This window comes from Equus caballus, chromosome 12 (genome assembly GCF_041296265.1).
Source record: "Equus caballus isolate H_3958 breed thoroughbred chromosome 12, TB-T2T, whole genome shotgun sequence".
Classification (NCBI taxonomy): domain Eukaryota; kingdom Metazoa; phylum Chordata; class Mammalia; order Perissodactyla; family Equidae; genus Equus; species Equus caballus.
Window position 1 is genome coordinate 29,179,916 of NC_091695.1, and position 12,799 is coordinate 29,192,714.

The 12,799-nt window shown below is 49.3% G+C and overlaps 2 protein-coding genes across 12 annotated transcripts in view; one reads left to right on the plus strand and one right to left on the minus strand.

The window, feature by feature from the left end:
* LOC138916649 (liprin-alpha-1-like) overlaps positions 1 to 5,512 on the plus strand; it is a 102,166-nt gene extending 96,654 nt beyond the window's left edge. For 9 of the 11 annotated variants that reach the window (XM_070229681.1, XM_070229691.1, XM_070229682.1 and 6 more), the window contains 3 exons: positions 532 to 697; positions 3,157 to 3,224; positions 4,129 to 5,512. In XM_070229681.1, coding sequence (XP_070085782.1) covers positions 532 to 697; positions 3,157 to 3,215 — 225 coding nt within the window. In that variant the 3' untranslated portion in view covers positions 3,216 to 3,224; positions 4,129 to 5,512. The remainder of the gene's footprint in view (positions 1 to 531; positions 698 to 3,156; positions 3,225 to 4,128) is intronic. The other 2 variants (XM_070229683.1, XM_070229690.1) reach the window with 1 other exon arrangement.
* A 6,049-nt stretch (positions 5,513 to 11,561) lies between these two features.
* Positions 11,562 to 12,497, minus strand: LOC138916825 (olfactory receptor 4D11-like). The gene has a single exon (XM_070230437.1). The coding sequence runs from the start codon at positions 12,495 to 12,497 to the stop codon at positions 11,562 to 11,564; it is 936 nt and encodes a 311-aa protein (XP_070086538.1).
* Between the last annotated feature and the right edge of the window lie 302 nt (positions 12,498 to 12,799).

A 12,799-nucleotide genomic window follows, 5' to 3' on the forward strand; every position in this document is an offset into this window, starting at 1 on the left:
TAGAGAAACGCAACATGTTAATTTCCCCTCACACAGTCGTGACTGGTTTGTTCCCACACTGTTTTTATTCTTTCCTTCGTTGCCCCTTAAGAAAACGTGAGTTTGCCTGGTGACTAGGAGGACAGCTAAAGGAGCGCTTGCTGGCTCTTCCCCGGCTCTAAGGCAGAACTGCTTACAGCTTGGAAACTATTTTAAGACAAATAGAAATGTATTATCTTATACGGCAAGAAGATGATTTCTCCAAGATAAGAAAGGAAACGGGGTGATGAACAGGAGGCACATGCACCTGGCCGGCCCAGGGCCGTCCTCATCGATGCCCAGTGAGGGCCCCACATAGTGTTACTGGGCCCGTCACTCTCAGAAGTTCCCGGTGGGGACAGTAGATCCTGTGGTTATCAGGAACGGGTTAAATAGGTGTGAACAAACATGCAGTGACGAGTTCAGCAGTCAGGTTCAAGGCTGGTAACTTGACTGTCTATTTTTGTCCTTTATTTTAAAATCAGTCTTGTTTTCTGTCCTTTAATTTCCCAGGACGATGATAAAAGCTTTAGGAGAGCACCTTCTTGGAGAAAAAAATTTAGACCAAAGGATGTTCATGGCTTAGCTGCTGGGTCCGCAGAGACTCTCCCCGCCAACTTCCGGGTCACCTCCTCTCTGTCCTCACCCTCCATGCAGCCGAAGAAGACGCAGCTGGACGGTAGGTGTGCAGGGGCGGCCAGCCGCTGTGGGCGGCAAGAGCAGCTTTGTGGCTGGAATGTTAACAGTGATCCAGAATGCCCTCTTGGATGTGTTACAAGGCATTGAGTACTGGTGCATGCCCAGGTTAAGTGTTTTAAAATGAATCCTAACATCTGTGCATAACAGTTTAACAATAATGTAGGTTTTTTAGAGTCTTGTCTGGTTGAATCTTAGCATATCCTTCCAACTAATAAAGCTGAGCGTCGCGTGTGTTCTCGGCGTGCTGAGTGGACGTCCTGTAGCCTGTGTGTGTGGCAGGCAGCCCTGGAAGGCTCCGCCGCAAGGTGGTGCAGCAGCTCTCGGGCCACGCCGGGTGCTCCCGGGACGTCTCTCCACCTGGAGAGGTGACTGAGTCCATCTTAGAGAACACAATTTCCCCCTCTGTGAGCCTTCCCTTTCCTCCCTCCACCCCTGCTGGCATTGGTCCCTGTCACTGCGCACCATAAGGACGGAGAGGAGGAAGAAGGTGAGCCTGGGCAGGTCGTCACTGGAGCGCGGTGGGCCGTGGGAGCGCACGAGCCTTGCAGTCAGGGTTCCAGATGGAGCTTGCGGTTTTCCCTTTGACCGCCGCTCCGCTTGGAGGACACGGCTGATGACAAGTTGGCCGCGCTTTACTGACAGACCTCTCAGCTCTGACCGCGGCCCCCACGATGACAGGATCAAGGGCAGATGGCCTCTGTGGACCCTGGCTCTGCCGCTGAGGAGGGGCACAGCCTCGAGCACTGTGCCTCAGTCTCCCCGTCTGTAGGGCCGTCGTCGTACAGCCGTGTCCTCTTCAGCGGCTGTGGCAGTGAAACGGCTGCTCCTCGTCAGGCTCGTAGGAGGCGTCTGCGGGTCCTGGTCCCATGTGGTGCTGGCCGCTGGGGCCATTGTAGCCACACTCCCGTTACGAAGGACTTCATTCTCATCTCTGTGGCCCATGGATCGGCTATGGGAAAGGAAGCGCTTTTAAAAATTGTCCTGAGTTGGCTTTTACAAGTTTCCCTGTTCTTAGCCCTTCCCATATGTAGGTTTGTGAGTTTGGCTCTCACTTGCTTATATCAAAATAAGAGAAAAGCGCGTGTGTGTAAAGCCTTCGCTCAGCCGGACGCTTGGTGAGATGGCCCCCAGGGCAGCACTGCTGCTGGAAGCCTGCATCTCTCTGCAGAGCTCAGTGATCTGGTTAATGGGGCAAGAGTAGCAGTGTCTTCAGTAGCATTCTTATTCCAAGGAGCATGAGGTAATTTGTATAACTCTAACGGTAACTCGGCCCTCCACTTATTGAATAGGCTGCCGGAGCGCCTTCTGATTTTCTTCACAGCTTCGTGCCCAGTTTCCTCAGACTCAGTCACACTTCCCGTGTTCAGTATTGACGGCGACATTGAGATTAGAGTTCAGATAAATTAAAAATAAGCCTAGAGAGAGGTGTAGGGAATATATTACATGGAAGACGGCTGTTGACCCTTGTAGGAAAACTGAGGCCCAACCCCGGGAGAGTGGACTGCTCAATGCCTTCTTAAATAAGGGGCATCGGGGAAGCTGCAGCTGGCCTCCTGGGACCTCAGGGTCAGGGTTTGGAAAGATGACCCATGCTCACCGACAGTGCCGGCTGTCGTGCCATCTCTTCTGGAACCACGGCACATTCTTGATAAAACGTGTTCCTGCTGGACCCGTGGGAACACAAACTGTGTAACTGGCAGTCGGGAATATCTGCTCCAGGTGTTTGCACATTTTCTGTCCAGGTTGCAAGGGAGAGGCAGGGCTCACCTCTTGGGCCGTGCCGTGTGTTTCTCGACAGGAACAAGGCCTCAGTGGTACACATCACTTCCGGCAGAAACTGAGACTGGGTTTTAGTGTTCTTAGATGAGTCATTGTCCTCTACCCACCCCCTGCAGCCAGGCCCTGGGGAGGAGTGCCCTGGATGCTCCCTCAGACAGGCGCGGAGGGCAGGTGGCCCGAGGGCGCGTCTCCCGTCAGGCCAGGCCTGCGTTTGACTCCGGTCACCTGCACCCCGTGGTGTCTAGCGCTGCCCCGGGTTATCTACCTCACACCGGCCTTGGGGATATCACGTTTAGGCCCCGAAGAAAAGTCTAGTTGCTCTGCAAATCTAGAGAGTTTCAGGAGAAACAAATTTACCAGCTGAAGTAGTTGTCACTTACACAGAGGACATCACGAAGTGTGTATCATCTGACGCGTCCTTGCTGTCGTGAGATTAGCTGCCAGTGGCTCCCAGGGCTGCTGGGGGCTGAAGAGAAGCCCCTCCTGGCGACGCTTAGGTTCTCTTTCCCTGGCTCATCCGCTCCCATCTAGCAGTTTCCCTGGGAGCCCTCAGTAGGTGGTGTTGTAGGTGTGCAGATGTGTGTGTACGTGTGCCCCGTGTGACGTCTGAAGACTAACCGCACGCTGTGTTTGCACGCTTCCTCCCCGGTGTCGGAGCAGGCAGCGTGTCGGGAGCGCAGAGGCTGGACGCCGCCACGGTCAGGACTTACTCCTGCTGAAGCCCCATGGTGAGTAGAGGGCTCCGCGTGCCCGGAGGCCGCAGAGGCGGCCGGGTGACCGCACGGGGGCGCTGCCTGGCCCAGAGAGCCCGTTTCCGTTCCTGCAGGCCTTTAGGAACACGCACGCAAGCCCGGCTGCACCCGTTACGTGGTTCTGGTGTTCTGTATGCTCACAGTTGGTCACAGAGGGGTTCGTGTATCCTCATTTGTTAAGGAAAAAAGTGTATTTGCATTTTTTCCTTAAAACTGAAAGTGCTGGACTCTTTTCAGTATCTGCTAATGTCTTTTGGGGGTGGGGAGGCAGGAGAGCAGCGCGTGGCAGGAGCTCACCGGCTCAGCTCTTGGCTGGCGACCACCCGTGGTTGAGAGCGCCCGGCACAGCCTTGACCCTGGCATCCGCGCTGGTGTCGCTCCCAGGTCAGCGGCGCCCGCTGGCTTTCTTCGAAATACACGTTCTTGAATGAGCTGCACCCCGCACAGCCAGGTTTCCTGGGGCCACGCTGTCGTGAACCCTGAGGGCCTGGTGGGTGGTTTTAAACACACAGCTGCGTTGCCATCGCAGGGGTGCAGTTACGAGCAGCCCGCTCGCGCTGAAGGGGTGACGTGGGGCTGGGAGCCCAGCCCCTGCTCGTGGCACCAGGGCCGGGGGCTGTGTTCCGCTCTCCACTTTTCACGTCTCCGCCAGAAGGTTTGATTGGTTTCCTAATCTTTTTAATTGGTAACTGTTAGACATACGCCAAAAGGAAGTCAGCAAGGAATTTTCTCATTGATACGCGTACTCCTTGACGTTTCATCTCAGTTCTCAAGCAGCTACAGCGCAAGGGGCAGGGAGGCAGGGCTGGGCCTCAGGACGCAGGTGTGCGCCGGGCGGCCCGTCCTGAGGCTGATTGTCCTGTTTGTGCTTCCTTTCCAGTTTACCCACACTACTTCTACAGATGACCGTGCAGCGCTCGGGACCCGGCGAAGACGGCCTTTCAGAATTCAGTGGATCTGCAATCTGTTGATACTTGTTACATGGACCCTAAGATATTTTATTACAGAGTTTTTAATTAGTGAAAAATTCACGAATACCATAGAGAAAATATTTTAGAATTTAATGTTTCTTATATTTATGTAAACATATGACTTCATTTATATAGTTAGTTACTTTTTCATGTATATCCAGGCTATAAATATCCTTTCAAATCGATTCTGTTCTTCTATCTAATTTTAGTCTTTCAAACGAATGTACTGTAATGCTTGTATGTATAAATCCTATGAAAAGATACAGGGCTTTTGTAAATTATGCGTTTATTGTAATTATCATTAATTTTTTAATAATAATCGGCGAGAGAGAAGAGGATTTTACTGCATTTGCATTTGTAAGATCATCATGACATGGTGCGCGTTATCCTGACAAATGTAACCAGCTCTACAACAATCATTTTGAAACAAGCAGACTTAATTTCAAGCAATTGCGTTTTAATGACTGACCTTACTCTACTTTTTCTAGCAAGAAATGCTTTATCCTGCAGCGTGAACAGACTGAAAGTACCTGGTGTTAAATATGAGCTTCTGATAAAATTTGGGCTGAAGGGGCCGTCAGAACTGTGAGCATCTCTGGTGGCTCTCAGTAGCTTGCAGAGCTCGTCCCTGGAGACCCGCACGGCTTGTCCTCAGCGCCCGGCACGAGCCCCAGCCGGGAGTACTTCTCTCGGCCACAGGAAGGGCTGGGGGGCTCTCCGGGCTCTGCCCCGACGGGTGGACGCGGGCCCCCGCCCCGCTGCTCTTTGAGGACCAAGCAGGAAGCACCGCGCTCCACAGGGACGCCCGTGCCGGAAGAGGAAGGCGCGGGCTCCCTGAAACCAGGAAACCACGCAGTGCGACTCTACTAAAGGCCTTATTTTTTCTTATGTAAATCATCTTTTTACATTTGTTTGTAAACATGTTGAAAGGAGGGACCTATTGGTACATTTTTAGCTTTTGACGATATAGCCGTTTTGGACTGTCTAAGTAGCAGATGTAACTTTTCCTTTTTAAATGGCACATTAAAGAGCCAGCAGGAAATGTGTTCCCACCACGGTGCATTATTTATTATACAGCTCATTTTGTCGGTGGACGGTTTACATTCGGTTTCTGCTTTTAACTTCCTTGTACGATTCTTTCGTTGTTACATTCTGTTTTCTGTTAATCTTGTGTGAACCTCCTGATTATGTAACAAAGTATGTACAGTCTCCTTTTGAACTATTTTTATCACAGTATTATTTATTGCTTTCTTTCAATAAAGTACTGAGGCGTTTTCCACTGCCAATAAAGGATACTGAGAATAAGCTGTCATCCTGTGACAAATCGGCCGCAGCTGGCTCATCTCCGGCTCCAGGCTGATTCAGTGGCGGCAGTGTGGTCGAGTGGACTTTCTTGGGTAGAAATCAGTTGACAGAATGAAAAAGCTGGGGATGGAAGCACAGGATGGGGGCGTCCCCGCCAGGAAGCCCAGGGGCTTCCCGCCTCGGCCCCCGAGGCCCAGACCCTCTCTCGCTGAGACCTGGGGGACCAGGCCCGGGCAGCCTGGCGCTCAGAGGCACCACAGGCCACAGGGAGGCGCGGAGGCGCGTCAGTCCATGCACGCACTGGGGCCCTGCTCTCCTGCTGCTCCCGCCCTGGGCTGTGTCCTTCCGGTTCCCAGGGAGCCTGGTCTCGGAGCGCTCAGACGGAGTCCTGAGTCATGAAGCAGTCCGGCGCGAGAGGGGAGGGACGCGCCGACGGGCCCGGGCAGGCAGGCAGGCAGGACGCGCCCGGCTGCAGGGCGGCAAGGCGCGGCGCTCGTGGCTGGCAGCGCCAGGCCCAGGGCACCCGATGCCTCAGCCCCTACGTGCTGTCGCCCGCCCTCCCCCCACCGCAGTATTGTCATCAGGTCTGGGGGTGCGCGATGCCCAGGCCGACCCCATGCCTCGCGCTGTGTTGGGTGGGCGCTGCTGACTGTCGCCTCGGTTTTCCTTTTCCTGTTCTGCTGTCCTTCCAGGGCTGACGGCCGCCTCTCCTGAGTGACGTGTTTTCTTTATTCGGGTGAATACATTCCAGCTGGTGTCCGTCAGGGCACAGCGATCCGGTGGTTTGGTGTTCTCTTGAGAGCCTGTGCTGGCTGGTTTTCCAGTTTTGTTGGGGGCAGCCTTTTCTTGGCATTTCCTCGTTCTTGGGTTCACTTAAGCGTGAGACTCAAAAGCACATAGCGCTTCCCTGCTTTTTCACCCACCAGTCCGTTTGCCTGACCAAAGCCGGGCAAGCCTTGGGTAGCCTGAAGCTTCTGGAAGCAGACCAGGTCATCATTGACTCTTTAAGTTGCAGGTGTTTGATTAAAACTTCATTCAGTGGTTCCGTTTACGCCTTTAACAAAAGGTCAGCTCAGAACGACACAGAGAGCACAGGCCGGTGTTGCAGTAGCTCTGCTGTGCTAGGCGCGCTCTGCTGTGCTAGGCGCACTCTGCTGTGCTAGGCACACTCTCAGCCACGCCTCCCGGGTCTGCTCGCCCCACACGCAGTGTCCCAGGGCTCGCCCGCAGTCGGCGGGGATGGGAGCCATTCGCAAGCCAGGTGTGGCCACACTGAAGACTCTCTGGACCCTTCCCACCGCTAGAACTCTGTCGAGCCTCCTTTAGCCTCATAATTGCTGCCCTTAAGTTTCTCTTTTCAAGTCTCACATCATGCACTTTAAGGTAATTGTTGGTTTGGGGTTTTCTTTGCTCTTTTGCTGGCTAAGTCCTGTGCTCATGGGGATGGGCTCCCCAGGGTCTGGGGAGGAGCGTGTCTCCCCTGTATCTCCGGCAGGTGGATAGCGAGGTGGCCGTCCGGGTGCTGTGGCTGCTGTCCTAACCACCGACATGTCATCGAGTGCATTCCCAAATAGCTCAGAGGCTTCTGTTTCTGACATTTCCTTAGCTTAACTCCTCGGTGAGGAGTAGTAGCCAGTGGTTTTGCAACCGCGTGTCCTTGACTCAGTGGGGCACCTTTTGGAGTCCTGTTGTTTGAGGCCAGCACTGCGTGCGCCCCTTCCACCTGGCACACGCCGAGGGCACACCCAGTGCAGGGAGGAGCAGGGCTGGCGTGGAGGATCCATCCTTCGCCTCTTCCCGCTTTCAGTGCTTGTTGGCCTCCTGGGCTGTGAGCCGGGTCTCCCGTCTCTGCCTCTGTCTTCACGTGGCCCCACCCTGTGTCTTATCTTCTGTCTCTTACGAGGACACTTGTCACTGGCCCACCTAGGTCATCTGGGATGGTCTCACCTCAAGACGCTTCACTTAGTTACACCTACAAAGACCCCTTTCCCAAATAAACTCACGTTCACAGGATCCTGCGATTTGCACACAGACACATGCTTGTGGGGCCCCCGTTCACCCCATTCCACCTTTCGACATTCTGGAGAAGAGCTGCCCTGCCCGGGAGATACCCGGATGGATAGACCTGGCTCTACCCCAAGGGACCCACCCCCCAGTGGGAACATGGTGAGCCGAGAGAGGGAGCCGTGACGCCCGGGCTCCTACATAACACGTGCTTAATGTGGCCTCTCGATTCCTCCAGTGTGGACTTTGCCTCTTGGCATCTCCTTCTGGGGGATGAGAATTTCAGCTTTCCCGCACCTCCCTTTCTCCTCCCCAGCTCCCAGCAGAGCTGAATCCGTGTTCACTGTTGCCGTGAGGAAGGCTGGAGGTGTTATTCATTGCTGGGCCAAGTGGGTTACTATGATTACAACGGAGGGCACGTGTTGTGTGCCCAGTATTTACAGATGAAATGACCGTGTCTGGGATTTGCTTGACAATAATCTTGGCGGAGGGGTAGGTCAGGATATGGGTCAAACCAAATTGACCGTGTGGGTTGATAGTTGTTGAAGGTGGGTGATGGATTCATGAGGGTTTATCATAGTATTCTCTTTTTGCATTTGTGTGACATTTTCTATAATAATATTTTAATAGTTATTTTAGGGAGACCCTCTGTGTTTTAAACCCTCAGTCTTTAGATGTCTGGAAAAATTGCTTCTTGGTCCTCACTTTGGAATGTAATTTACCCAAGTTTTGAACATTAACTGCAGCCCACCCATTTTACACCACAACTCAGCATGCACGCACTACGTTTCATCCATTCTGTCGTGACTCCTTTGTGACATTTTGGTGTCTTTGAAGTCAGGATGTGTCTTACAAACGATGGCATCTTAGACTTGATGAACTATGGCGTACGACAAAACTTCACGTGGGCTGCAGCTTCTCTGCTGCTCCTCCCACTGACAGGTGGGGTCTCATCCCCTGCAGCCTGGCCAGCCTCAGTGACTTGGTTGACCAAATGAATGTGGCAGATGTGTGTTAAAGAAAGTGTGTTAAACCACACCAAGGACTGTGCTGTCTTCCTTCTAACCAAAATTGCTTTGCTTAGGGGGCTGGGAAATAAAGCTTAAATAAAAGGGTAGTGAGGGAAAAATCAAATCTTTGTGGCTACTGTCAGGGCCGCTGTTAGAGACTGAATGGTGTAGATTTATATGTCCAATTTCTGTTGAATGCAATATATTCATTGAGGCTATACAATTATCTTAATCTACATCTCTAAGATCCACAGCTCCCTTAGAATCTAGGAAGGTAGCACAGTGACAGCTGTTGATATTCATCAGGTTAATTACTTCAGAATAATTTTATGTTATTGGGTTCACGGGTACCCAGAGATGTTGATCATTGAAATATTCGATTCAGGGAACAATGTAAGAAAGGGTAGTTTGAAAGCTATGTGTGTGTGTCCAGAGCCAGTCAACCTTTCCATGGCTATTAGGAACAGAGCTTAAAAATAATAAAAGCTGATTTAATTGGAACAAATGCAACCCAGCTTTAGATTTTATGTCATCCAGAGTAATGATAATGTTTATGTAATCAGATGTAATTCTTTCTCCTTCTCCTGAAATATTGAATCAGATTGTGTTGTGTGTTTAAACATGGCTTGAGAAAGTCTCAGGGACAGTGATGTGGCAGGAGTTCTTTGGTCCTTGGTCTCCTGGGATTATGCCTCTGAGATACAATCAGTGATTCAGTCCCCATAGATCTTTGGTGCCATCCAATTCTGACATAGTGATAAAACTCTGATTTGAGTGATTCACAAGAGATAGGAAGGACAGAAAAGGACAAATTGGCATGAAATAGACTGTAAGGTGGTTTGTGGCATGCATTTTTCATAGGCAATTTCACATAGAAAAGCTTAGAGACTTGTGACCAGTGCTACCTGAGCAAAGGTAGCAGGACCTTATGAACGGTGACTTGACAAATGTGAATTATTCTTAGAATTTTCATGTTAGGGGAAGTAGGTCAATATGGTAAACATTTAGAATTTATAGACCAGGTGACAAGAAATGGCAATGAACCAGTTAGTTAATCAATGCTTATGGTGCCATTCCAGATCCAAAGTGGGACATAAGTAAAGTTTGTCCTCAACGCTCAGTATCCTTTGGCTAACTCTACTTGGGCTCTTCTCTGTCCTGGGTGATCTGACTTCTTGTTCTGATCCCTTATCCCTGCCAGAAAAGCCAAGGGTTTATATTTGATCCATTACTTTCTTTTAATATGAAACTATCCAATGCATTATGTCAACAGCTTCAGGATGACTTTTTAAGCTATAAAAATAACCAGCAAAGCTATAGTCATGTTTTAATGACAGAAAGCTAGAAATTTGTTTTTTTCCTAGATTGACACCTGAGCTAAAACTGTTGCCATCTTTTTTTTTTGTTCTTCTCCCCAAAGCCCCCCAGTACACAGTTGTAGGTTCTAGTTGTGAGTGCCTCTGGTTGTGAAATGTGGGACTCCGCCTCACCGTGGCCTGACGAGTGATGCCACGTCTGCATCCAGGATCTGAACCAGTTAATGCCTGGTCTGCTGAAGCAGAGCACATGAACTTAACCACTTGGCCATGGCGCTGGCCCAAGAAAGCTGGAAATTTTAAGATGAAAAATGCTTTGAATTCAATGTATATTCCTATGTTTTGCTACCCCATCAGTTTTTTCCAATAATGAGGAGTAGTGGCCCTGTAGTAGGAGAGTGTAACAGATCATTGGGGGTTGGGGTTAGGGTTCAGGTCAGAATGTGCATAATGTAGAGCAATTTGGATGGTATTAATAATGATATTTGCCTTTCACTGAGAATTTACTATCTGCCAGGCATTGTATGTTTCACATATACCATCTCATTTTAACCCTGACAACAACTCCATGAGATGGATATTATAAGTACCTTTTTATAAGTGACATATGACCTGTGAAGACATGAAATAATTTGCTCAAGATCACACAGTTGAGGGATGGCAGAGATAGGATTTGGACCCAAGGCCGTATGACTCTGAGGTTAGAGCATTCAGCTATAATGGTTTACTTTTACCATGCTTTCCCAGACAAAAACACTACCTTTTACTTCTTCACAAACACCAACAAATTGAAGACTGGATTGTTTAGAGTTTTATCTTCTTTAACCCTTCCTCTCTCTCTCTCAGGAAGTGGGAAGTGAAAAGAGTGTAAATTCTCAATGGAGAACCCAGTCTGAGATTGGCCCTGGTAAGGCTGGACTAGAAGATCAGTTCTTGAATAATGAGAATGGCTTGCTCGTTGTGTAGGATTTCTGAGGTTCTGCCTTTGTCTAAACTTATCACAAGAATGTGAATCTGGCACGTGCAGTTCTGCATAAGATAAATCCCTGTAGGCCATTATGGGAAGTCTTTCAAAGCTTCTTCGTTCCTTATAGGAATCCAGGAGGACAACAATTGTGTGCCTTTGAGGTTCTCAAGAGGTCACAAGCCCATGTGGTGTTCAACTAAGCAAAAAAAAGTCTTAATCTGTGATGGGCCATTTGTCCCCATATACGGGTGCTGCATTTGCAGTGATCATGAAATCTTTCTAGAACAGGATTACAGTTTGGCGTAGACAGGTCCAGTAATGTAATACATTACATCCAAATGGTTTAAGAGCAATCAATTGGGTATCTGAAGACTTATCTCTGTGATTAAGTGGATATGAGTTCTTGAGCAAATCACTCTAACTCTAGGCTTCTGTGTACTTACCTCTGGAAAAGGAGTTGGATTTAATCAATCTCTTCACCTGCGATATAGTTGTCCTGACACATTGTTACTTTGTTCTTTGAATGGAAATACATCAATCAGCTCAATCCTGTAGCACTAGTTACTTTATGCTTACCAGAAGCTAGGGTTACCAGCAACCTATTAATTTACTAGAAAAATAAATTGTTACCTAGTACGTGTAGTTGGTTTATTGATAATATATTTGAGTATATAAATAGGACTCTGTGGGAAAAATGATGAAAGGAGTCCTTGGTGATGAAGAGGTTGGAAACTCTTATTCTATTCCACCACAGAAGGCATGAGTCTTCTCTTCAGTCTCTTCATGGCTGACTTCATTTCTTGGTTCCTCAGAGTGTAGATCAAGGGGTTCATCAGAGGGGAGATGACAGTGAAGGTGACAGAGATGGCTTTATCTGTGGGGAGGGCAGTGAAGGGCCGGGCATAGACATAGATGCAGGGCACAAAGTGCAGAGTCACCACCGTGATGTGTGAGGTGCAGGTGGAGATGGCTTTCCTCCTGCCCTCCCCTGCCTGAGACCTCAGCATCATTAGGATGACTGTGTAGGACACAAGCAGGAAGATAAACCACAGGGTACTCACTAAGCCATTGTTGGAAATCATCAGGAGCTCAAGTGCAGAGGTGTCTGTACAGGCGAGTTTGAGGACATGGGGGACATCACAGTAGAAGCTGTCAAGAACATTGGGTCCATAGAAAGGGAGGGGCAGCAATAGGGAAATTTGCATGATGGAGTGGACAAAGCCCCCCACCCAGGAAGCCAAAATGAGGGCAGTGCATCGCCCCCTACTCATGATGGTGACATAATGCAGGGGCTTGGAGATGGCTATGTAGCGATCAAATGCCATCACAGAGAGAGAGAAAATATCTGCTCCACCGAGGAGATGGAAGAAGAACGTTTGTGTCATGCAGCTAGTATAGGATATGGTCTTTATCTTTGGCAGAAGGTCTGCCAGGACCTTTGGAGCGGAGATGGAGGAGAAGCAGATGTCAACGATGGCTAGATTGCAGAGCAGGAAGTACATGGGGGTGTGAAGGCGAGGCTCACAGGTCACAGTGACCATGATGAGGAGGTTTCCCAGCAGAGTTGTCATGTACACAAAACACAGAAAAAGAAATATGACCAAACTGAGATCTTGGGACTGAGTAAGTCCTAGAAATATAAATTCTTTTACCCTGGTGCCATTTCCCAACTCCATTGAATCATGTTTCTTCTTCTTTGTGTAGCTTGGAAAAAGTTAAAAGTGTTATTTCAGAAAGGGTTTACTCCCCCTTAATAGATTCAGGTTTACAGTTGGGTATTAGGTCGGAAGACTAGTGAGGCATTATCACCACATGAAGACTCTTTCCAAGGTTATTGTTAACACATCCTACATGCCATCTTATTCCGTAAGCATGCAGTTAATTATTGTTTTCTTCTGTAAATTATATGTATTTTAGAAAATGCATAAAAGTAATGTTCTCAGAATAGAAGTTGTAAGTATCCAAGATAAAAAGGTGA